Source organism: Carcharhinus amblyrhynchos, chromosome 19 (genome assembly GCF_965287045.1).
Source record: "Carcharhinus amblyrhynchos chromosome 19, sCarAmb.v2.hapA, whole genome shotgun sequence".
NCBI classification, from domain to species: Eukaryota; Metazoa; Chordata; class Chondrichthyes; order Carcharhiniformes; family Carcharhinidae; genus Carcharhinus; species Carcharhinus amblyrhynchos.
Window position 1 is genome coordinate 46,147,892 of NC_137342.1, and position 25,857 is coordinate 46,173,748.

At 43.2% G+C, this 25,857-nt stretch overlaps 1 protein-coding gene across 4 annotated transcripts; it reads right to left on the bottom strand.

Annotated features, from left to right (window-relative positions):
* Positions 1-507: 507 nt before the first annotated feature.
* Positions 508-24,507, bottom strand: gata3 (GATA binding protein 3). 4 transcript variants are annotated; one of them, XM_080207701.1, is made up of 7 exons: positions 24,350-24,507; positions 23,496-23,870; positions 21,543-22,082; positions 18,466-18,567; positions 16,434-16,576; positions 13,794-13,919; positions 508-2,224 (listed from the first exon to the last, which is right to left on the bottom strand). In XM_080207701.1, exons 2-7 carry the CDS (start codon positions 23,728-23,730, stop codon positions 1,925-1,927), a joined length of 1,446 nt encoding a protein of 481 aa, XP_080063827.1. In that variant the 5' UTR covers positions 23,731-23,870; positions 24,350-24,507; the 3' UTR covers positions 508-1,924. The 4 variants fall into 4 exon arrangements, with proteins under 4 accessions (XP_080063827.1, XP_080063826.1, XP_080063829.1 ...); XM_080207700.1 differs by having other exon boundaries at positions 16,434-16,579; XM_080207703.1 differs by lacking the exon at positions 18,466-18,567.
* Positions 24,508-25,857: the final 1,350 nt, after the last annotated feature.

A 25,857-nucleotide genomic window follows, 5' to 3' on the forward strand; every position in this document is an offset into this window, starting at 1 on the left:
AAAAAGAGAAATACTGTATCCTTAAAGCTCCACATCTGAAAGGTACTGCATAATGTACAAATAACTTAGAACCTGTTACATTTGTCTGTGCTGCCAGTTCTCTATGTCATATTGCACATCTCTTTTTTGGCTTTGTCAGTACCTTGGAAATCATAAGAACAAGACAGGAATTATTTTACAACGAAATATAAAGGAAATTTAGAGGTGCAATGGATGACATGTGTTTAAAACCAGCCACTAAAAAGATGCACAAGTGGTTATTATATAACCATGGCTCTGCGCCATGGATAAGGGTGCACAGCACCATCAGCGTGTTTGGGTGGTTTACCGGCACGGCGCTGTTTACGGGACTGACCATAACTTGCTTGTTAACTCCCAGATGTGCTGAATTTAATGAGTTTTTACAGTTATTTAGACCTTTATTAACTTCATGTGGTTGAGGTAGAAGAGATTGGACAAGTTGAAAGCAAAGGAGTTTCTTTCCCCCCCCACCCCCCACCCCCCCCCCACCCCTCACCCTTTAAGAAAGGGCTTGTAAATAGAAGCTGTAAATGTTTTATCCAAATCTACTTTGGAAAAAAAATAATATATAGACTGTAGCAGTTGAAAGTTTAGAACATGGAGCTAAGTTTCATTTTCAATAATCATTTTAATGTTGTGTGTGAAGTTAAGGAGATGACAGTTACAGTACTTGACTCTCAAAGCTACAGAAACCCTCAGAGCAAGACCTGAAGATCACAGGAGGTACACATTACCAGAACCACAGTATTTTGTCACTAGGCCTCAGGCTATGAGGCCAATAGTGCTAACATGCAATTTTTATATTTCCTGTACACCCACAAAAGCAGAAATGTTGTGGTGAGAGGGACAAGCAAAAACAGACGCTGAGGTGCCAGGAAACCATCCAAACATCAGCGACCAGAACAAAATTTAAAAACCCTCTCAAGCAGAACCGCATTAGATCAACAAAATTAAATCTAGTTTATTTTTTTTTAAAAAAAGAAAAGAATTATTGAACAAAACCGTAGCAGTCTTTTTTTTTCACTAGCAATTATAATTCTGTTAAATGTATACAACCATTCAGTCTGTATAGCGTGTAATGAAATAATTCTTCTACATCATCTTCTGGTAGTCTGAATTACTTACATACAAACAACAGTTACAGGAACTTGTTCACAATGCATTTCAGTCAAGGACAATAGCTGTCCGGAGACCTCATTGGCAATATCCGTGTATAACACTGATTGCCTGCAACTGATAGTACTTCCTATATGGAGACTGAAGCCCAGATAAATGGTCTGTCTACAAGGTAATGCATCAAACAACTTCCGCTGGTGTGAGGCAGTAGATCTAGGAGTTTGTTTTCGGCAGTTTTACGAGCAGAGAGGAGTAGTCTGGCTCTCTTCTGTCATTTTGCTGTCTCCCCTTTTAAACTCTGTGCATCTCCCTCTTAATCCCGAGGGTCCGCTCCAACCATCCGCAGTTGATCAGGGTGCTGAGAAGAAGTCCCATGCAGTTGACCCATTCTTCATTGTATATTTTACAGGTACTTGCAAGATTGGGGAATGGGGGTACAGGGAGGGAGGGAGGGACGGTGGGTGGTATCTCGTTTAAAATTATCTTTCACAGCACAAGATCCTGTCTCACAAATAAACGGGTGATGAGTCTACAATGGCGTATTCACAAATGATGGATGAAGATTCAGTGTTGGAGCATACATACACAGCATACTGAGCTCCTTATAGGTGATGTCTAGGGAAACTCTTTATCTGAAGCGAAGCTTACTAACAGAAGTACAGTTTATAGTCGTCCAGTCTCAGAGGCTTCCTATCATCTGAAAACGGGTTGACGTTGCTCGCTTGTTTGGAAAATGTTAATGCAAAGCAGGCTTGCTCTGCAGCCCTAAGCTCCGAGCAGGAGATCTCTAGCCCATCGCTGTGACCATACTAGAGGGATGGTGAGGTCCGAAGGACAGGCTGGAAGGTGGATGCATTGGTGTTGGTGTCGTCAGCATGTGGCCTGAGTGGCTGAAGGGTGCGATATGATGAATCGGGGACATGTGTCTCGGGAGAGTTGTGGGGCTGAAAGAACTGGCCTTGTCCATGAGGCTCTTTGAAAATTCATCCAGACCATCGTGGGTCTTTTTGCTCTTCTTGGATTTACTGGACATTTTCCTGTTCCGGGTTTGGATTCCCTCCTTCTTCATGGTCAGTGGTCGGTTAATCTACAGGCAAAAGAATGGACATATTTTAAAATATGACATTTCCTTTCACACTCTCTGCCCCTAACCTACAATATTCACTCATGTAAATTCTGACTATTGCTGAGGCAGGGTTCTGTGGGCACAGGCAGCTGTCACCAAATAAGCCAGCCTTCACGTGTTCATATTGGCAACCTGTTCAACCACATTAAGCTCAACTCAGTCCTGTTCTCAACCAGCACACATACATTTGCACACATGCGCACACACAAACAGACTCACATACGTGCACGCACACACACACGCACACACACACACGCAGCACATACACACACACACACTCGCAGTCACACATGCATACACGCACACACACACATACACATCCACACACACACACACACACACACATCCACACACACACAAGGACGGCACAGTGGTTAGCACTGCTGCCTCATAGCACCAAGGACTCAGATTCGATTCTCGGCTTGGGTGACCGTCTTTGCGGAGTCTGCATGTTGTTTCCATGGGTTCCCTCCGGGTGCTCCGAGTTCCTCCCCCAGTTCTAAGATGTGCTGTTTGGGTGCATTGGCCATGCTAAATTCCCCTCAGTGTACCTGAACAGGCGCTGGAGTGTGGCAAATAGGGGATTTTCATACTAACTTCATTGCGGTGTTAATGTACTTGTGACACTAATACTTAAGCACAGACTCACACACACACACAAAAGTGCAATCAGAAGTGATAAAAAAAGCTCTTTCTTCCCCCTCCTAACATCAGATTGGAGAACTTCATTCTAATAGTCCAAGTGCTGTCCTGGTTAAGATGAGCTATCTCACCACAGGCTTGGTTCTTGGAACTGAACTTTATGTAACCTCTTGGCAAAATGTACAATTCATATATTTTCCCACAACAAGGAAAGTGCAGCTTGCTGAATTTTGGTTGTGACAAAATTTTTCAATAATACATTCTGTGTAATGTACAAATGAAGAAGGAGCTTCAAAATAGATTCTCTGCTATTTGCAGTCAAAACAAAAACATTTACTCTCTAAATGGGGGTTGATCCCTTATGGCTTCTTTTATGGCTGTGTGGCAAAATGATACAAGAACATGAGAAAAGGAGCATTCTCAAGTTCTGTGAGTGATATCCAACTCATTCTCATTTAAAAGTCTACCACTCAAATTCCAGTCCTTAGATTCTTTGTAACTTAACAGCTGTCAATCAAGTTTTTAAAAAAACACTAATGCCTTCAAGACGTAACACAACAGGAGGGATTTGCACGGCTGATTTTCAGGCAGATGAACCTTTAATTGCAGAATCATAGTCTCTTGAAATTGTGCAGCATTAAATGAAAAACAATAATAACCTCTTGTGGGTAATGTCAGGAAATGATTGCACATTTTAAACACTTCCCTTGATAACACTGGTGCAGCACCAAAGAGAAGTACACAAAAAAGACTTTCGTCAAACTGAATTAGAATCACTAAAGCCACAGAAGGAGGCCCTTCAGCCCTTTGCATCCATGCTAGCTCACCTAACAATTCATGTGCTGCCACTCTCACATCCTCTCACCACATCACTACACATCCCATCTCATCAGATATTTAAGAACTTTAAATCCTGTGCAAAAATTCATAGCACAAAAGGAGGTCATTTGGCCCATCATGTTTGTGCCAGCTGAGAAACTCACCACCCAGCTTAATCCCATTTTACAGCACTTGGGCTGCATTGCTGAAGGTTATGGGAGTTCAGGTGCCTGTCTTGGCACCTTTTAAACAAAATGAGGGCTTCTTAGCCTCTACCAGCCTAACAGGCAGTGACTTACAGACCCCCACAACCCTCAGGATGAAAAGAATTTTCCTCATCTCCCCTCTCATCTTTCCAATCACTTTAAATCTATGGCCCCTTGTCACCCTTCCCATCCATTCTATCCAGGCTCTTCACATTTTGTACATCTCAGTCAAATCTCCCCTCAGTTTCCTTTGTTCCAAGGGCAGCAACCCCTGTGTGTCTGACCTTTCCTCATTGCTATAGTTTTCCAGTCCTGGCAATGTCCTTGTTAATCTCCTCTGTACCCTCACTCGCACAATTACATCCTTTCTGTAATGAGGTGAGCAGAACTGTGCACAGTACTGAAGCTGTGGCCTAGCTAGTGCTTCGTATAGTTGCAGCATAATCTCCCTGCTCCCCAATTCTATGCCTCGGTGAATAGAGGAAAGTATTCCATATGCCTTCTTGACCATTTTATTGACCTCATCTGTACCTTCAGGGATCTGTGGACATTCACTCCAATGTCCTTCAGTTCCTCCACTCTCTCAGCATCATCTCATTTGCTGTGTAGTCCATTTGCCCTGTTTGATTTCCCCTTCCCACCCTCCAATGAATCACCTCACACTTCACAGGGCTGAATTCCATTTGCAACTTCTCTGGCCACCTGACCAGTCCATCGCTATCTTCCTGCTGCCTAAAGCTGTCCACACCATCAACCAGGTGACCAATTAAAAAGTTAAAACGTCTATTTATTCGTCACAAGTTGGCTGACATTAACACTGCAATTAAGTTACCGTGAAATCCCCTAGTCGCCGCACTCCAGCGCCTGTTTGGGTACACGGAGGGAGAATTTAGCATGGCCAGTGCATCTAACCAGCATGTTTTTCGGACTGTGGGAGGAAACCGGAGCACCCGCAGCAAACCCAACCAAGACACGGGGTGAAGATGCAAACTCCGTACAGTCACTCGAGCTAACAATCGAACCGGGTCCCTGTCACTGTGAGGCAGCAGTGCTAACCACTGTGCCACCGTGTAAAGTTCTTGAGTATTCCCCTACACTTAACTGCACGTCATCAATATATACCCCAAAAAGCGGGGGATCTGGTACTGCACCCTGTGGAACCCACCAGAAACAGCCTCCCAGTTGCAAAAACACCCGTCAACAATTACCCTTTGTTTCCTGCCACTGAGCCGATGTTATATTCAGTTTGCTACATTCCTCAGGATCCCATGGCTTGTCCTTCAGTTTGTTTAATTTAGTTTAATAGGTTTTCAAAAAGAGAATTGGATCCCATGGACTTTTTTTTTTAAACCAGTCTGTCATGTGGGACCTTGTCAAGAGCCTTGCTAAAATCTGTGTTGACCACATCAATTGTACTACCCTCATCAATCCTCCTTGATACCGCCACAAAAAAATTAAAGCAAGTTAGTCAAACATGATCATCCCTCAACAAGTTCATGCTGACTGTCCTTGATTAATGTGCCTTTCTGAGTGAGAGTTTATCCTGTCTCTCAGAATTGATTCCAATCATTTTCCTGATACTGAGATTAGACTGACTAGCTTGTAATTATCCCATCTATCTGTTGCTCCATTTTATACAATGTTAAACACTCCTCCTATCCTTCAGCACCGGTGAAGACCGGAAAATGATTGTCAGACCCTCTAGTATTCCCCCCCCCCTCCCATTTAACAGCTTGGGTGCATTTCATCCGGATCTGGTGATTTATCTACTTTCAATGACACTAATCACCTTAATATTACCCCTTTCCCAATGTTTATGATATCCAATATTTTACAGCCCTCCTCCTTAACAATAATGTTAACATTGTCCCACTCTTGTGAAACCAGATGCAAAAAATTCATTAAGGACCATTCCTACACCTTCTGCTCCTATGCACAGGTCTTTTTAAGCCCTTTTTATTTTTTGTCTTTTATAAGCCCTTGCTTTGCTTTAAAAAATCATCAACGGTTGCCTTCCCTTTTCTCTTTCAACTTGGTTGTGACAAGTGAATTTGGCTATCTCTAATGACACCAGGCAAATGTAGAGAATTAATAGACAGGTTTCTTTACCTGAAAACTGTCACAAAGGAGGTTTGGAACTCCCCTCCTCAAACAGTAGTGGATGCTGATTCAATTGTTTGGTTTAAGTCTGAGAGAGCCAAATTTTTACTGGGCAGGTGTATCAAGGGATATGGGCCTAGGGCACGTACATAGAGTTAGACCGCATTAACTTATTGAATGATGGAGCAGGTTCAAGGGGCTGAATGGTCTATTCCTGTTCTTAAAGCACCTCTGAAAGAGTTTCTTGCTGTGATGTGTGCTACATTTTCATATTAAAGTTTATTTATTAGTGTCACAAGTAGGCTTACATTAACACTACAATGGAGTTACTGTGAAAATCCCCTAGTCATCACACTCCGGCGCCTGTTCGGGTACACCGAGGGAGAATTTAATACAGCCAATACACCTAACGAGCACAGCCTTCAAACTGTGGGAGGAAACCCAACATGAGGAGAATGTGCAGACTCCACACAGACAGTGACCTGAGCCAGGAATCGAACCTGGGTCCTTGGCGCTGTGAGATAGCAGTGTTGTGCCACCGTGTCGTTCCAAGGGGACGCAAGGGAATCCTAGGTCTACATTGTATGGGTGGAATGGGATTAACTGAATTGCTCTTGTAGAGAACCCCCCAGATACAAAGTGCTGAATGGCTTCCTTGAGTGTTGTAACTACTCTATAATTTTAATTTAACTCAGGCTTTATTAAAATCTTGGAATGTTCATTGTGCATTTTGCATGTAAAACAGAACCATTGCTCTGAGAAGATTTTTGATATGCTGTGCTCTTTTCAATTCATTTAAATAGTTTAATTTTCTTCGCTTGTGAAAGTAGAAATTGCTGAACATACCCAGATCACTCAATAGATCGGTCAAAGTGGTGATCTCAACACTACCTCTGGCACTGTACATCACAGATCTGAGAACACATTTTTTTCTGCTTTACACCCTCAGGACCTGTCTGCAGTCTATTGTATTATGTCCAGCATCGATGTAGAACATTGCACACTACAATATTATACTACACAGGCGTGACAGTTAAATGGCTAAAATGAGCACAGTTTGTTAAGTTTGCAATTGTGCCTTCAAAGCTTTCAAGTTTTGTTTTGACACACTAAGTATACAAAATGTATAAATCATGAGATGGTGTTAATATTTCTGCTGCTGACTGACAGTAATAGTTAACAGAAGTTAAAGCCAATGAAGTTCAATCAGCCAAATGCAATTGTTTTATTACACCCCGGACAGACTCTCTTTACTTTCTTCCATCCAAAAAAAGATACAAAATTCTGAGGTCACATCCCAGCCGACTCAAAGACAACTTCATCCCTGCTGCCATCAGACTTCTGAAAGGACCTACCTCATATAAAATTGATCTTTCTCTATACCTTAGTAACACCACATTCTGCACCCTCCCCTTTCTTTCTCTATGAACAGTTTGTATAGCTAGAAACAATACTTTTCACTATATATCAATGCATGTGGCAATAATAAATTAAATCAAATGAAAAAAGATATTCCTCTTCCAGTCTTTCCCCTCCATTCCGAAATGTATTAGTTTCTGCTAGGTTCTATCCAGCCTCAGATACCTCACTCATGTATCTCAATATAGGTCTCAAATGGGTCCCAAGTATTCCACTATAAAAGCAGCACAGCCAAATCTAGCCCTGGGTTCCCTTGAGAAGGGGGTCAGGGTTTGGGGTAGTGATTACAAAATCAAGCCTTTTCTTATAATTCCCTCTTCCTGACCCAGGGCTGTTGTACCCAACTTTGTCATCCCATCCACTGTCCTTGTTGGAAATTGCTAACTCAGCACAGCCCATGGCTGAAACCGCAGAGCTTTCTGAAAAAACACTCTATTAATTGTTAAGAAACAGAACAGCAGCATCAATGTACGTATTTCTCATTGACTGCTGGACACAAACTATTGTTTTCAATCAGATGTCAGTGTACAATATTTGAACTGTTCTGCAGGTGAACCAGCGAGTAAAAATGTCGGGGCCAATTTTCCCGTCCCGTCCATCAGGAGAATCGGAACAGGCAAGAGGCAGACCACGCAAAGGTCTGTTGACCTCAGGCAGGATTTTCTGGTTTCGGGGCGAGCACAGCTACAAAATCCCACCTGTCATCTTTATCCTTACACATATCCATCACCTCCAACTAAAATATCTTTCTGGCCAGTTAGCAGAGAAACTGGACTAATTGAAAAGGTTCCTTATTTAGGTCAAAGGATGGACTTCACCTATCCTTCAGGACAATTGAAACATTTTTTAAAGTTCTCACTTTTTGACTTACTGCCTCAGATGCAAAAAACCCAATTGTAAATCAATTCTCCAGTCTCTGGCTTTCTCACTGGCTGTTTCCCTGACTACCTCGCCCTTCCACAACACAAACCTTTCTTCAGTGGGAAACTGTGAACCATGACATCAACTCCATTCTCTACTCAAGGTCTATGTGTTCATGGACTAGGTTAAGTATATGCCTATTTTCCAAACTCCATTTTGAGTACTTGCTTGGCTAAACCAGGGTCGAACACAAAACTGAAAGTAAGTTCTCCACTGCATCGGTACCGTCGATAACAAACCTTCAGCTGGTGGTTCTGACCTTGCAGCTTTCATAGTATCCCTACAGTGCAGAAGGAGGCCAATCAGTCCATCAAATTTGCACTGACTCTCCAAATGAACATCTTACTCTGTCCCACAGTTCACCTCCAGTAAGCACAGGCAATTAGCATGATTAATCCCCCAAACCGACACATCATTGGACACAAAGGGGCAAATTTATCATGGTCAATCCACCTAACCTGCACATCTTTGGACCATGAGAGGAAACCAAAGCACCCAGAGAAAACCCTTGCAGACACAGAGAAAATGTGCAAACACCACACAGACCGTGACCCAAGGCTGGAATCAATCCCTGGTCTCTGGAGCTGTGGGCAGCAGCGCTAATCACTGTGCCACCCGCCAGATGGTTTCTCAACTGGTTTCTGATTCCCTCTTTCCATCACATGGTTTGGACCTCGCCTCTCCTTCCCCGATCCTATTACAGAAGCTGCAATCAGGAAGATTACCTGAATTATCAGACTGAGAAGCATGAACGGTGTTCTCTAACGTATATTTTGGGTGGGGAACAATTCAACAAACCAGCCCAAAATTTGATGGTCAACCTTTACCCAACTGAACAACATGTTGTCATAATGGTGTGACCAACAATAGCTATTTTAGCATTAACAAACTCTTCTCTAGTTATTGATCTGATACACTTTATTATAGTCATCAGAGTTAATGTCTGATGAAGTCACATTGAAACAGACAAATACCTACACAAATCAGTCATTTTACTCCAAAATAATTCATTCTATGAAATGCTTTAAACTGTCTAGGACATATACAATAAAATTACAATTTCCCATATTACACAGTAAACACATTTCCATGGAATGGATACAGTTTAACTTATGCCTTTGATGAGCTTAAAAAGAATGCCTTCAATCATAAGAAATCATTGATTCTTTTCAAAACTGGAAGTAATTTTATTTATTTTGCCATTGCTAAAATGGTACCATCATTCCCCCTTTTTCTTCTTCATTACCATCTCTATCTAAACACTACATAGGCTCTAATGTTCTCTGCATTCTCTGGCTACTCTGTCACCAGGATAGGATAGGGGATGCAGCCTTCACTATAAACATTTTGTGTTGTTCTTCATAGTGGAAGGCACAAATAACATGGCAAACACTGATGACAAGAAGGCGATGACAGGTCAGGACCTAGAAACTATCATTAAAGAGACAGTGTTGGGCAAGCTAATGGGACTAAAGGTAGACAAGCTTCCTGGCCCTGATACAACGCATCCAAAGCTATTAAAAGAGATGGCAGGGGAAACAACAAATGCACTAGTGGTAACTTATCAAAATTTGCTGGACTCTGGGGCGGTTCCCGCAGATTGGAAAACAGCAGATGTCACACCACTGTTTAAAAAAGGAAGTAGACAAAATGCAGGTAACCATAGGCTGGTTAGCTTAACTTCTGTAGTAGGGAAAATGCTTGAATTTATCAACAAGAAAGAAATGGCGAAACACCTGGATACAAATTATCCCATTGGGAAGACATACATGGGTTCATGAAGGGTATGTCATGTTTAACTAATTTAATGGAATTCTTTGAGGACATTAGGAGTGCGGTGGACAACAGGAAACTGGTGGATGTGGTGTATCTGGATTTCCAGAAGGCATTCAACAAGGTGCCACACAAAAGGCTGCTGCATAAAATAAAGATGCACTGCGTTACATGTAATGTATTAGCATTGATAGAGGATTGGTTAATTAATAGAAAATAAAGAGTAGGGGTAAATGGGTGTTTTTTTGGTTGGCGAACAGTGACTAGTGGTGTGCCTCAGGGATCAGTGTTGGGACCGCAATTGTTAACAATTTACATAGATGATTTAGAGTTGGGGACCAAGTGTAGTGTGTCAAAGTTTGCAGGTGACATTCAGATAAGTGGGAGAGCAAAGTGTGCAGGGGATGGGGGTGTTGCAGGGTACGTTCACTAGGTTGATTCCGGAGTTGAGAGGGTTGGCTTATGAGGAGAGGCAGAGTAGACTGGGGCTATACTCATTGGAATTTAGAAGAATGGGGCAGGGGGATCCTTGTGGAAACATATAAAATTATGAAGGGAATAGATAAAAGAGAAAAGCAAAGAGGTTGTTTGCACTGGCGGTGAAAACAGAACTAGGGGGCATAGCCTCAAAATTAGGGGGCACAGATTTAGTACTCAGTGAGGGGGAACTTCTTCACCCAAAGGGTTGTGAATCTGTGGAATTTCCTGCCCAGTGAAGCAGTTGAGGCTACCGAGTTGAATGTTTTTAAGACAAAGGTAGATTTTTGAGCTGTAAAGGAATTAAGGGTTATGATGAGTGGGCGGATAAGTGGAGCTGAGTCCACAAAAAGATCAGCCATGATCTTATTGAATGGTGGAGCAGGCTTGAGGGGCCAAATGGCCTACTCCTGCTCCTAGTTCTTATGTTCTTTTGTTTCTACTGAATTCATTTCTCAGTGGCAAATCAGTGCCAGTCTATTTTAATGCTTGCCAGTTCTCTGTATTTTAGCTCAAATCTGTGAATCAGCCTGCAAACTGAGTGAATGTGCTCTTTGAACAGAACTTATATCAACGTACAATGTTTTATAACCACAAGGATGTTTATTCCCCTACTTGACAGCTCAATACATCAAATCAGCCACTACCCTTGCTTACCTATGCATTTTTGTCAGTACAATAACTATTTCAAATCTGTCAAATTACAAACAAAATGTTAGCACATTGAACTGTTTTTGCTCCCTCAACAGTCACAAGACAACATACTGTAAAATTTCACTGAACTTCGAAATTAGTAATTGGGACTTAATGGTGAGGAAAGTATATTACAGCCTGGTCCAAATACACTTAGCTTACAATCGCTTGCCCATATTGTTCTTCACCCAAATAGCCAGGCAGAGACATGGGGTTGGTAGAGATTTAAGGAGGTATTATCTAGACTATACTGCAGAGATGGATAATGGACAAGTGTGCAGTTGCTGAGCATATGACAAATTATTTGATGAAGAAATCAGGGCTGGTTAGGGAACACCAAGCTAATCCCTTCAAACTTAATGCCACTAAATTATTGGCATTCAAAGCAAATGTTTGCTTATTAGAAGAATCACTGTATGTATGGATGGTCAGGTTAGAAAATGTCTACAAGACCTGTTTATTTTTTTTGGCAAACACATTCTGTAGATATGAGAACGTTGCTTACTCTTAAAATGAGGCTAGTCATTATCTTTTTTTTCAGTGTAACACTTTGCAACATTCTTGTAAACTTACTAATAATAAGACTGGACAGAGACGGGCACAGCTAGAATCAACAAACATGACTTCAGGCCTGTGGGCTAAAGTTTATTGGCAGCTGCCAGAGAAATGAGCACCAGATGAAGTCTGTCCACACTGATGCACCCGTAAGGATTAATTGATTGAATTAGACTGGCGCCACTCACGTGACAATTACTACAGGCCCTTAAATCCTCCCCAATAAAGTGGCAACAGAGGTGGTCTGTCCCGCCCCTCCCCTCCCCTCCCCGCACCAACCTGCTCATGTTTCACGGCTCACGCTATCAAAAAGGTATCCCTCGCCACTTAAACCGTGCGTTTCTGATTTCCCTCCTTTGTCAACCTGCACTCCCACAAGAATTTGATTAAAAAAAAACGCACGGCCGCGCATATTAACACGTCAACCAATTCAAGTCAATTACATTCGTGCCATACTTCAGCCCCAGCTCATTTACAACTGAATTGCCTTCAATTTCACTTTTACAATCGCTCACCTACTCTTGACTGGATTTATTCCTAAACATAGTTTCTGCAACCGTACTGCACAAGTTGGGCCAGACGTTTGCTCCCCTCCCTCCCCCATACACAGATTGACTAACATATTAGCATATTGATATATTTTAATATTAATGGCTTTAAATGATCTATTTACTATTGGTTTTCTGGGGGGTCATTTTTACCCCCCTCTCTATGTCTTGCGCGCGACTTTCAATGAATGGCAATGTCATAGCGAAACTTGGGCTGTCGTTTTAGTTTGCTTTGACATCCACGTCACCTTTTTTTATATAACCACGGGGATGTTTATTCCCCTGCCTGACAGCTCAATATATCAAATCAAGCCTTTGCTGTTCCTTCTATACCTCGAATTTTCGGGTTAGCGGGCACGGTGCTTGTTCCATTTTCTTTCCTGACCCTTATCGTTCTCTTGTGTATCTGTCATTTCTTTTTCTTGGTCAAATATAAATGTCATGTCTCTTTCTTTTACATCCATGTTACCATCAGCTGACCTCGAGTTTAATGGGGTACATCTGGGAGTGGAATTCATTCCGTCTTAACTTTCTCTCTCCTGGGGTTGCTACACTTCGAGTAACTTGTCTTCATTGCATGTCTGTGCGGGTTCCTTCTCCCCCCGCCCCCTCCAGTTTCACACCTAACCCTAAGTCAACATGCGGGATGATAGCATCTTGTTTATTTTTAATTAAAGAACGCCTGAATGCACCCCCCTAAATATAAACAGAGTGTTGGAAATTCACCCCCATCTTGTCTTTCTTGTTCCATTACTAATCCTTACTGTTCCTTGCATCATTTTCCCCCTTCACCTTTTAATCTTCTCTGGCCAGACCCCGTTCCCTGTCTCCCGCCTCTCATTATACAGCTTGACAGCACAGAAAGAGGCCATTCGGCCTGTCGTGTGCACGCCAGCCGTCCAGCATCTATCCTGTTTTAATCCCATTCCCAGATCCTGGTCCGTAGCTTTATCTGCTGTGACTTTTCAGATGCTCAGCTAAGTGCTTCTTAATGCCACTTACAATCTCAGTCCTGACCAGAAGGTAATCGACCTTGAAACATTGACTCTGCCCCTACCTCCAGCCTGACCTGTTGAGTATTTCCAACATATTCTGTTCTTTATGTCCACTTTCGGTGATATTTTTGCCTCTGTACCAACCCCCTAGCCACTGACTCAATTTGTCAAAATTACACCTTGGACTGAACCAGCAGTAGGAGGCTATTCGGCCCATCGTGCTTGTGGAGGCCATTGGACAACAGCAACCCCCGCTCCCCCTCAAAAAAATTAACCGTCACGGAGGAGTGCAGGACCATTGCAGAAAGGTTTTTTTTGGGGGGGTGCACAAGGATAAAACAAGAGCTGCGAGGCGGTGGCTGCCTTTGCTGTCTGTACTCACATTGTGGAGCTTGTAGTAGAGTCCACAAGCGTTGCAGACAGGGTCTCCATTTGCATTCCGTCTCCACAGTGTGGTGGTGGTAGTCTGACAGTTCGCACAGGACGTTCCCGCCCGCCTGGCAGCAGACTGGAATAACAAGCACAAGGGGATTTTCTTAAAAACACACACAGATGAAATTTGTACAGGCAAATTCACAAGGGTTGAGTGCTGCTCTTTCAATGTACAATTTGTGATGAGCATTACAGATTGTGGTTAGTCCTCTCGTTTTATTTGTCGACCTCAAGCCGATAATATCTAAAAATTCAACATGCATGCACAATTTTTACCCTGGTTCCAACATTACAAAAGTGATTCATTTAATCCTACGAATTCATTTAATTGTATGAATGTCCCACCACGCGCTATAGAAATGCACTGCCCAGTTTAGACTATGCTGCATCCTTGTTAAGTTTATGGTCATATATGGGAGCCCCGATTTTAACCAACTGTCTGGGGAATGCAGGCACACAGCCGATGGTTGGCCGGTTGTGCTCGCTGTGTGGACCTCACCAGTTCAAAATGGATGGCCCAGTAAGGACCTGCTCACTCAAGCTTGAACCCATCGAAAAGCAAACCTACAAATATTACCTGCAGCGACTGATGCTGACAGGTCCCTGAGATGGATGAGTAACATCCAGGCAAGTGAACAGAAATTTATTAAACCCAACCGTGTCAAATGTTCCACAAACAATCGCAGGGCGAGGACTGAAGTTTTAAGATGAGTAAATGCAACTTTTTTATATAAAGTTATAGTTATATAAAGATCTCCCTGTTTTTTTTACAATCAAAGTGTCATCAATTAATTATTTACACCCGGATTGCTTTGGAATAACCCACCCACAGTAATCCTGGTTTCTTTGGAAAGCGGATCATTGTATCAAAACATCTCTCATAAAAAAAACAAACGGCGTCATATTTAAGCCTTTCTCTGTAATATGTTTATGCAGGATCGGGCCACAAGAGTGACTTGTGCCTGTTTAGGAAGGAAAGTGAGTCTAGCTTGGCCCAGTGGTGGGACGAAGAGGGAGGGGTTGGAATCCTTGTATCCATGCAATCAATGTCTAAGAGGGGGCCCTTCTCTACGTGTGAGAATAAAAAAATCCCTTCTCTTGACTCAGTGTTGCTATATTCCCACCTCATTCGTTTTTCCAGAAATAGAATGATTTTCAGGACATTTTTATTTTTAAAAAAACAAAGCAACAGACACGATTCAGAAGAAGCCTGGACTGAATACGTTCCAGTAAGTGTTATTGTAGTGAGGAGGCAGCGCAGTCTTGACTAAATAGGGTGCCACATATTTCTCTGCTGATGACACAGGCTTCAAACTGATCCTGTTTAGACAGTCACTCGAAACTCCCTGCACCGAACTTGAATCATTCCATTTCTCACCGCCCCCCGTCCCCCCTCCCCCTGAATTCTTGTTCAAACACCTTTGTGTTCTGAGGTCAGGAAGTGATATTGTTGTACAAAGCAGTTATCTCGAATCGGCAGATATCCGGCCGCTTTTTCATAGGAAGTCAGCTTTTTACATTAGAGAGCAGAAGGGGATGGAGGAGAACGGGGCGGGGGGGGGGGGGTATGGAAGGGGAGGTGGGGGGGGAGGGAGAGTGAGTGTAAAGAAACGGGAGACCCGTTGCCAGCTAAGTGCACTGCAAACGTTTCCCCTCGAAAGTTTTCCTATCCTAACGAGGCTATGAAAGATTGGAATTCCATTAGGGGTCAGTCATCAAAATCAACAAGGCTACCGTGGCTGCCCCTGGACAATGGGAAACACAATTGATGCAACATTAAATAGCCGCTGATTAATTAGCAGTAAATTACAATCAACATCTTTTTTGTTGTTTCCAACTGGGGGGGGGGAGGTTATCTGAACGGTGATCGTGGACCATCTAGTTTTAAAAGACAGAATAAGGCAGGCTCAGGTGGAGACTGGACAACAAGAGGTGGGGCAAATCTCTCACTGATGGTAGTGTGTACCTTCCGACTAAGGTGGCAGGAACAGCGGCGATTTCTCTCGGTTCTGCGGGGCAGGGTCTGTCAAATGGTTCTTTCTGGAATGGAGTGCCGAAACCCACAAGGATTTGTCATTTCAGAGGTCCGAGCGTGGAAGGAGGACATTGTGTGCCTAGGTGTGTGTAGTATATCAAAGGGGCTCCTATTAAATAGTGTTTTTTTTTATTTGAGGCCAAACTGCAAACCTGTGAGCTGTTCAGGAAGTTAGGATGCCGCAGAAAGGGGACGTATTGCTTGTTAAGGGTTCGGTTTGACTTTTGTTTTCTCTTGAAGTTTAGATGTCTCAGTAGTAAGTGGATGGAGAAGCTCCTCGAGAATGTAAAGGGCACACTGTGTGGCAAGACTTGGGTATGACAAAACAAAAGTCGCGAGTGTGCGTTCCTCTTTTAACAGGAGTGCTGCAGAAATAACTAGAAATGCCCCTGCGCCCTCTCACAGCTGCCTCTCCCTCCAAAACATTCGAGAACTGGTTGCAGTACTGGAGGTGTCGTGTCAATTTCCGCTTTCACCCAACGCCGCCCCCCCCCCAAAAAAAATCTTACTCAGATCCGGAAATGAAAAGCTGCTGTTTGATCCGTTGCTACGTACCAGTCTCCTCTTGGGTTTGATGAGAGGTCGGTTCTGGCCGTTCATTTTGTGGTACAGACCGCAAGCATTACACAGATAGTGCCCAGTGCCGTCCCTCCTCCACAGGGGGGTCGAGGTGGCTCCACAGTTCACGCATTCTCGACCTTCTGAAACAAAATCACAAGCCAGTCACTTCCCTAGCCACTTTGAGAGGCGGCCACCGTTTTATGAGATGGAATTATTCGGTTGTGGGAATAATGCATGCTGTACACACACTCATTCTCTCTCTCTCTATGCATTTACAACATTGTGGCCCAATTCATTAACCACTAGCCACATGTGGCTAATTGGAAATCCAGATGTGGCTAATTGCCCTTTCTACTTAGTAAATAAAACATGAATAATAAGACACCGTACTTGGGCATGTGATATCAAGCGTCCAGTTTCGTGCGCTGATGTTTTAACCTTTTTTGTGCGTTTGTTGGTCAAATGGATGGAAAGTGAAGGGTGCCGCGTTTATTATCGCCGCTCCGAGTAATTTACACCCTCGGTCACTAAATGGCGACAGATGTTTGTTAAGTAAATATACACGTGAAGTGCGTGTGCTGAGGTATTTTCTGATAAAATTCGTGCATAAGGCAATGGTGTCTAGTCAGCAATTCCATTGGACAACGCTGTTTCCCAGTATATGTTGCAGAGGCCTAAGTGCTTGTAGTCAGCAAACAAGTGTGGTCATAATTTTTGAAGCGAATGTACTATCTGTATTACTGAGTTTATGCACACCCCGTAAAACAGCGTTGTAAAGTTTATTTATTCGTGTCACAAGTAGGCTTACATTAACACTACAATGAAATTACTGTGAAAATCCCCTGTCCAAATATTATATGAGTGTATATTCAATTGTGTATATCATTAAAAGTAAAGTTGATTTATTAGTCACAAGTAGACTTACATTAACACTGCAATGAAGTTACTGTGAAATTCCCCTACTATAAGATAAATACATCCTGTCTAGAACATTTGGCTGTCTATGAACATGTATGTACTGTATAGTTGGGACACTTTTTTTCTGTAATGAAAGCAGGCAAATAGTGTCCGATTTTGAGGATTTAAAGGTTCAGAGACCATTCTTAAAGCTGCCACTCAGCGAAGTTGATGCAGTTAGAATGGTTTTTTTTGTATCTTATCTCTGCTTCTGCCACACCATGGTCTCTCCTCTCTATGCACGCTGGGCCCTTCTGTTTGTGTTTATCTTTCCGCACTTCACATTGTAAAAGTCCTTGTGAAATGTTTTACCATTACTTCTGATAGCTGGTCATTTCCATTGCTGCTTTTTTTTAAATGACCCCTTTATTTAATTTCTACATAATGTGCCTGGCGCCACAGAGGACATTAAAGTACGATAAAGCGTGTCCTAACTCACTTTTTAGGCAAATATTTGCAATGCAGGCAGAACGCAATTACATTAGCTTGAGTGCAGTGTTTAACTTGGAGGTTAGGCTATCTTGTTAGGGGCTATTTGTAAAGGCTGGCATGGCTTACAAGAAAACTTTAAATGGTGGCCGTTTATTGGGGGCGGGGGGGGGCCATAGGCAACTAAGCGAGTAATCTATACACGCATCAGCGGATTGGGAAAATGGACTAAAACAAAGTGGTAAAATAATATTTCTTAGTTTTCTATTTGCCTATTTCGGGTCAACTTCATAAGGTTCGGCCATGTGTGGATTCTATAAAACATGAAAAAAGGACTGATGTGTACATACCAACACGCACAAAAAAAAGTTAAAACAGCTGATAATTGTACATTTCACAGTTTTCAATAAATTGCAAAACAACAAAATGCTACGGATACTGCAAAAAAATCTTAATTTCTAAGATACAAAAGTGTCAACTGTGCTAACGCTGGCTTGTCTCCATCAGTGTGGCAAAAAAAAATGCACATCAGCTATTGGTAACAACTATGTGAGCACTCCTAGCTGTTGACAGTTGACATCTTTTTGACAATCATATGCCGTTTACTGGATAATGTCCTGACCTACATAAAGTCGCACACCTATTAAAATGTCGAATGCACATATCCCCAGTTCACTACAGCTTGAGCGGTCAACTTCCAAATGGTGCAATTTACAGTCACGAAGTATTTTTTCGCGATCCCCTGGAAAAACAGAAGGGGAACGGTCAATGCATTGCTTATTTATTCTTTAAGCCAGTCTGAAGAATTGGCTCAGACACATCAAAAGGGACTTCTGTGCATTAGATTTTTTAATAACATTCAAAAAAGGAGGGGCGAGGGGGTAGGTGGGTGGGTGAGGGGGGGGTGGAATGGGGGGGGGGTGACCAAGCCTGGAGGTTGGAAATTCAAAACATTATCAAGCCCCAAATTTCGCCCGCAAACTTAAGATCCACTTGGAGTTGAGCTCAACGTTAAAGGGGACACACGCCAATGGTTTTGGGAGGTCATCGTTTTTTTAAAAAAAAACTTGTCAAAGTGAAAATGAAATGAGCTTGAAAAGGGACTGCAACTTTAAGGGACAAGACTGAAGATGTGTATTGTTCGATGGGGTGGTGTACAGGGGTGGGGGCAGGGGGGGGAGAGGAAACTGACACGTCCCCGTGTCTTAGTGGCAACATTTCTACCTTCAACTAGGCGCGTGTACGCGGTGACAACCGCAGCACTTTAGAAGTTAACGGCTACAAATTTAATCTCCTTTAATTTTCCTGCACTAACTTGCACGTCACAATAATCGTTTTTTTTATTACCCCCACCCCTTCCCCCGGACTTTCTCCCCTTACACGTTTCTTTTCTAAGCCTTTTACTTGCTCTTTAGCATTACGGGGAATCTTTTAAAAGCATGCAAAGTGTTGAATAAGTACGTTAAGAGGAGGCATCTGCACCCTAACCACAAACTCTAACCGTTTTCTTTCTCAAAAGTTGCAGCCTGACTTTTCTTCATAGAAAAATAACACAGTGTTGGGCAAGGCACCCCGCACTTTGAACCAGAACACGTTTCCACTCTTTTACCTCAAAATATCCGCATCCATTTCGCAACCCCCCCAACATTTATATTTATTTTAAAAAAGGGGAAGAGAATTACATTGTGCAAAAAAAAATCTTCTCTCGGTTTTGGCTTTTCCAAACCGCAAATACCTAGCCTCATGCTTTTCAAAAGTCTCCAATGAATACTGTGAAAAATACATCAGACTGAGCGACAAAAGTGACCTATTTTTAAACATTTTCCCTCTCCTTGCTTGTATCAACTTACGCCCAAGTCTCCTGCCACATACAACACTACAAGAACCGCTTTGTAGAATTCGAGCTGATGCAAGCCACTTTCAATAAATTAGCCCTAGGATCTGATCTGTGGTACAAAAAAAGTTATTAATGTCCCAGCAACATGGCAGAATGTAACTGATGAAGGAGATTTTTTTTAACATATTTTTGGGAAGCACCGTCCAAGCAACGCTAAGAAACCTTGTCCCAATATATTATCATATGTTGTTAAAGAATATCAAGGTCATCAACGCTGAGCAGAGAAACCACTTCTATGTTCTTTTGTGGGATCCGTGGTGGTTTCTTTACCCTTTGCCCAATGTGTTATTACTTAATAAATAAAAGCGACGTCTTGATGGAGGGATGTGCTTAATAATCGCATTAAATCTCTTCACAATTGTACACTTTCCTATTTGCTCATACACTGTCCCTGCCCTGACTCCCGCACTAATTAGATCAACGTAGCCAAAGTGTGGGGCTGGATAATCTGTGGCTGGCTGGATTATTCGATCGCCGATTTGTATAAATTAATACTTCATACCTCCGCACCCCCACCCCCCGCGCCCGCCCCGACCCCACCTCTCTCTCTCTCTCTCTCTTTATTGCTCTGCAGTTTGGCTTCTGCCTTGCCGCATCCGGAATCTATTAAAGTACACGGCACTGAACAAACAATGTAACTGTCGCGTGCATCAGTCTGAAAATAATTGGATTAGCTAAAACACAGAAATTCAAAAAAAGGGCCAGTGCGCTTTGTCCCAGTCCCAGGAAGCGCTGGGCCGATACAGCTCGAGAAATCTGATTAGATTCACCAGGTCGCTGGAATTCTTCACACAGCGCCAGATTAAACTGAGTTCCTATCCAGCAGTCTAAAATGTCCATAATAATAAAAAGGGATTGCCAAAGTCGCCGCGAATACTCTCGGTATTCCATAAAGTACACCGTTTAATGGGAAGTGCATTGCTGGCTGCTACTGTTTAAACGTCTTCAGGCTGCCCCTACTCACAAACCGACATCTAAACTCCCATCGCAGTTGATCACCAACCCTGTGAACTACGTTTACCTGCGCTGCTCAATAAGGAAATGGGAGGTGTGACTTGATATTAATACAGATAGGTTCTTTCCAGTGTTTAGCTTTGAAATCTGTGTCAGTACATGATCACAGTGTTGCCGTAATCTTCGATTGCAGCCCTTCTTTATAAAATGATTTAGTTTGGCATTTTTACAGGCGCCAGTTTAGTATTTTTTCCCATGCGTCAGGTTCATTCAGTTTGTGTGTGTGTGTGTGTATTTTCGAAGGAGTTTTAGGATTGGACTTCCAGCCAAATTCAGAACAGCAGTGTACCTTTCTAGGTATTATTACTAATAATGATATGATCACAGCTTGTATGTATCATTGCAAAAATGCCTGTGTTCTAATTAAAAGCGAACACTAACCCCTATTGGCGAGTATATGTGTTTTACCTATTACCAATTGGAATTCTTATTTGGTAAAAGAAAAATCAATTTGAGTCAAAAGTTAGTTAGGTTGGGATCTGGTATACACTATATATGTGGGTTAGCTACCAGCTCGATTACTTACTTGAGTGTAAGGCTTTCTAAGGTATTGATTGTATTTCATTGAGCAATGGTAAAACATTTGCTTTTCCAATCTTGAGTTCACATTCTCTTAAATAATTCTGTTTATATAATATCTAACTAATAACTATCTAACTAAATGCTAACTAATATCTAGACGATAAACATGCAGAAAAGATTATGAACTTGATACAATAACGTTGATTTCACAGTGCCTCCAAGTGTTGACAACACCAGGGTGAGTACTGGATGTCTTGTTCAGTAAGAAATGGAATGACACTTACCTGTGCTGGAACGCGCCTTGGGTCTTGCTTTGGAATGAAATCCCGGGGGAGATCCTCCCAGCAGGCTGCCAGATGGGAAGAGACTGGAGCTGTATTCAGGGACGTAAGGTGGGTAAGAGGCCAGAGGGTGATGGGCTGTGGATGAGCACCCTCCTAATGCCATGCTGCTTCTAGGGTGAGAGGATCCTGTCTCCAACTTCATGCCCTCAGCCAGGGACACCTGGTACTTGATGCACTCCTTGTCCTCCTGGCGGCTGGAGCTGGTGGACCCAGGGGTGGAGATGGTAGGGTCTGGGGAGACATCCTTGGGAGGGGTAGGGGGAAAGGTGAACAGGTGAGGGCTGGAGTGTCCTGCCGAAAGGGACGCTGATGAGGAAGGAGGGTAAACAGAGAGAGCACCCGGGGAGCTGTGGTGGAGTGGAGCCTTGCTGAATGCACTCAGATTCCAAGGAGAAGCATTATGATGAGAGGCAAGGGCTTTTCCTCCGTCTAGCCAGGACAGAGAGCCATGAAGCAGAGGAGGGCGGCAAACTTGACTCCCTAAAATGACAAAATAAAAGCTTGGATCAGTATACAACAGAACACTGCACCAGAATTCCTCCTTATGTTTAAGCTTTACTAAAGGTAGTTGCAGCAACGTCATCCTCAGCTAAACATATTTTTCCATCTTAAATCTCATAAATGTTTAAGACTCGCGCAGTTTAACGATTTTATCTTAAAAATCAACTTATTTTGGTCGTGACCTCCATTTGATTTAATCCACGCTCATCCTTACCCGTATTCCCAAATAGGAACCAAGGATTTAAATTTATTATTTGAAGAATATCAACTTCGCTGACGCTAAGGAGCGTTTAGTTATCCATTTCGAGGGTATTAAAAACGCTTGGTATGAATAAATTCAAATCCCTCAGCGGGATCATTTGTTTGAGTGTGTGTGTGTAAAGCGTGTACTGCAGTGGGACATAGTACATAGTACATTAGCCTAATCGGAAAAGGCGAACTGCCAGAGGAATACATGTTTTTAGATGTGCTTTTCATGTGTTTTCTGTATAAACAGTAAGAATTGTTTTTATGGTGTGTGTGTCTGCCACAAAAACACCAAGTGAGAAGGAGAAATAAAAGTCTTCGAAGGTACTTTCAGTTTGCAACATATATATAGCTCTCTCCGCCAGCTACTAAACCTGTCACGAACAAACACAGCAAGTGACAACATTCAACAGGTCACGAACGCCCACGCTGCTAATAGTCACAGAAAAAAAGAACATTATGGAGCCAGTGTCCAGTCGATTTTTGAAATGTCAAATTTAACGACAGTCGCTATTAAATGTAATAACCCCTAACGGATTTTTTAAAAAACTGGGATTTTAACTGGTATCATAATTTAATTTTTTAAAATAATATTGTGAGACGGACAAAGGAGCACCTCTATTACATCCGGGAAGCACTCGCACTCAATGGCATTATTGCCCCCCACCACCGCTCCACCCCCCCGCCCCCCCAGTCTCGAACAATATGTCCACTCTAGACCAAGAAAATGCAGAAACAAGCATTTTTTTTCTCTCTCTATCCTTGGAGTTTGAGGCCAGATTCAGTAACAGAACATTGCCTTATTGGAAAACAGTCCGAAAGGCAGTTTAAAAAAAAATCCGTATATATGTCAGCTGCAATTTTCCCGTTCTGAATGTAGGCTCCTTTTTTTAAAAAATATAAATGAATAAAGCTTATTTATTAGTCACAAGTAAGACTTACATTAACATTGCAATGAAGTTACTGTGAAATTCCCCAAAAATTCACTAGAAAAGCTACCGACGTGTCACTTCACTGGATACAGCTTTCTGAAAGGCGGCTGGGGGGTGGGTGGGGGGGGCAGTGGGGGTGGGGGTAGGTAATGACTATCTGCAGGACGCACCCGAGTTCAAACTAAAACAAAAAGAAATAAAGTGAGGTTCTTACCGTGGTGGGGAGGGGGATATCTCTGCACGGTGGCTCTGACCGAGTTCCCATAGTAGGATGTAACGTGGTTGGCTTGGCCGTCTATATTGAAAAGTACATCCACTTCTTCGGACGGGAGGTAGGGCGCCGAGTCCACGTACCCATGGCTCAGGCCCGGGTGGTGAGAGTCAGGATGTTGCCCGTTTAGCACAGCGGGGTGGTGGTGCGTCATCCAGCGAGGCTGATCGACCTCCATGGCGCGACCAAACTTCGAACGAATTTATAATTACAATGTATCTAGAATTATCTCTCTATAAGGTGTGTATTACAGTCCGGGATCTCTTGAAATGACAGAATCCACAAGGCGCTCCTTCGCGGGGTTGCTGTTTCATCCACCTGTACAGCAGGCAAGGGGGAGAGAAGGGGTGGGAGAGAGAAGGAGAGAGGAAAAGAAAGCAAAGATTACTTTAGTCGGAGCTGACACCTGACCCCCCCCCCCTTTTAGCGAGGGGGGGGGAATTTTTTAAAAAAGCAAATAAGTCTAAAATCGAAACTAATTTAAAAAGTCGAATGTAGCTCAAGGAAGTTATTAACTTTAGATATATTTTAAAAAATTAGTTCCATCGGCTGGGATGCACTTGGTATGAATACACAATATCCCCCCTCCCCACACAAAAAAAATCCAGCCATTTTAACCATGTAGATCCCTGATAAATCGACTTTTAACGCAGAGTGCTATTTAATTCTAGTCAATGCAACTTGTACTGTAATATTTGATACTTTTTTGCAACACATCCGCCCTTTAAATAAGGTGACATGGTTGATTTTGTTTAATAAAAATACAAAAAGAATGAAGGCACGGTTGCAGGACAAACCTTTTCTTGCTCTGCGCTGGCTGAGAGAGTGAGATGCAATGGCTCACATTGGCTTGTGAGTGTGGAGCTGGCTGATCAGATGGTGTTTATGTCCCAGTTTTTTTTTGCTACACTGAAAGCATTCTCTCTGAACTGGCGGATGGCGCCAGTGGGCTGAATACACGGCGCGTCGGAACTTAAAAACAACCCACTCCCTCGCGGCCAATCAGAGACCTCCCAGAGGCCCCGCAGGCCCCGCCCACAGCCGGCCTCCCCCCTGATTGGCCAGCCTCTAGCGCCCCCCCCCTCCGCCCGCCCGCGCCCCCGCCCATTGGAGGATTGCATCAACCGCCCCACCCCCTCCAGAGCCCACCCCCGCCGGGCCACCCATTGGCTACTCCAGGGGAGAAGCAATTGTTACAGGGTTCCAAAGAGGAGGAGCCAGCCCATTTCAGAGGAAATCCCCGCCCACCCAGTCCTGGCTGATTGGTGGGAAGGGTTTTTTTTGAGGTGGGGGCGAAAGGGAAAACAGGTCCCATTGGTTAGTTAGAAATGCCAATCATTATGTTCCTATGTTCTTATTTCGCTTCCGCACTTGAAGTTGTTCCAATTCACCCGAAAAAAAGTCAATAAAAAGGCGCATTTTCAATCAAATTTTCAAATGTATTCAAAAAATAAATAAATTGTCCTTACTGGGAGGTTCTAAGAATAAAAAATACTAATCGAACAAACACTCCGCGTGGACATTTGTCAATGTTTGCCTTTTAAAACTGTCCACTCGCAAATGTCAGCAGCATGTCAGTGTAATAAGCATATAAGCCGGGGAAGATGCACTGAGAAATTGGGGCCTGAAATCATGCAGAAATATACACTGACACGGCGGGGGAAGGGAAGAATTCTCAAACAAGAGACCGGGTGAGGGAGTATCTGCATGTCAAATCAGTATTGAGTAGACAGCAACAATGACTTGCATTTGTATAGCGCCATCCTGTTAATGCAACTCTCCCCATCCACCCCACCTCCCTTATCCCCTCTCCACGCCTTTAACAGGGAAAACAGAATCAGGCCACATAAAAGAGACGCTAGGGCAGTCCAACATTAAAGGTCTTGAGAGGTGGGGGGGTCTTGGGGGGGGGAGGAAGGGGGATTCTAGAGTTTAATACCTGAGGGCAGCAAAAGGTGGGGCGATTAAAATCTGGGTGTGTGCAAGGAGAGGAGATAAATCAAAATAGGAAAATGCTTGTGTGTTTCATACACAGAATGGGATGATAACAGGTGATCACCTCCCCCCCCCAACTCACCCCCACCCCCACCCCTCCTATTCTCTCAGGTAGACACAAGCGTTGAGGAGTTCATTCCACTTCATTGCATCGGAACAGGAGGGCCGCGGGCTGGTATTTAGTGTGTAATTCCCAGGCCGGCTGGTTTGTGCCGCACAGATTGACAGTATGTAATTGGGAAATGGGAGGTTGTTCTTTTGATGCTATGCATTTTACTGAGATGTCCAGCCGCGCCGACGCCACTTGCCG

Excerpts from the sequence above, each read along its gene's own strand:
- gata3 (XM_080207700.1), bottom strand. The coding sequence starts at position 23,730 with ATGGAGGTCGATCAGCCTCGCTGGATGACGCACCACCACCCCGCTGTG. Across the intron at positions 22,083-23,495 it reads ATATCCCCCTCCCCACCACG|GGAGTCAAGTTTGCCGCCCT; the intron begins GTAAGAACCTCA and ends TTGTCATTTTAG. Across the intron at positions 18,568-21,542 it reads CAAGGCGCGTTCCAGCACAG|GGGATCGCGAAAAAATACTT; the intron begins GTAAGTGTCATT and ends CTGTTTTTCCAG.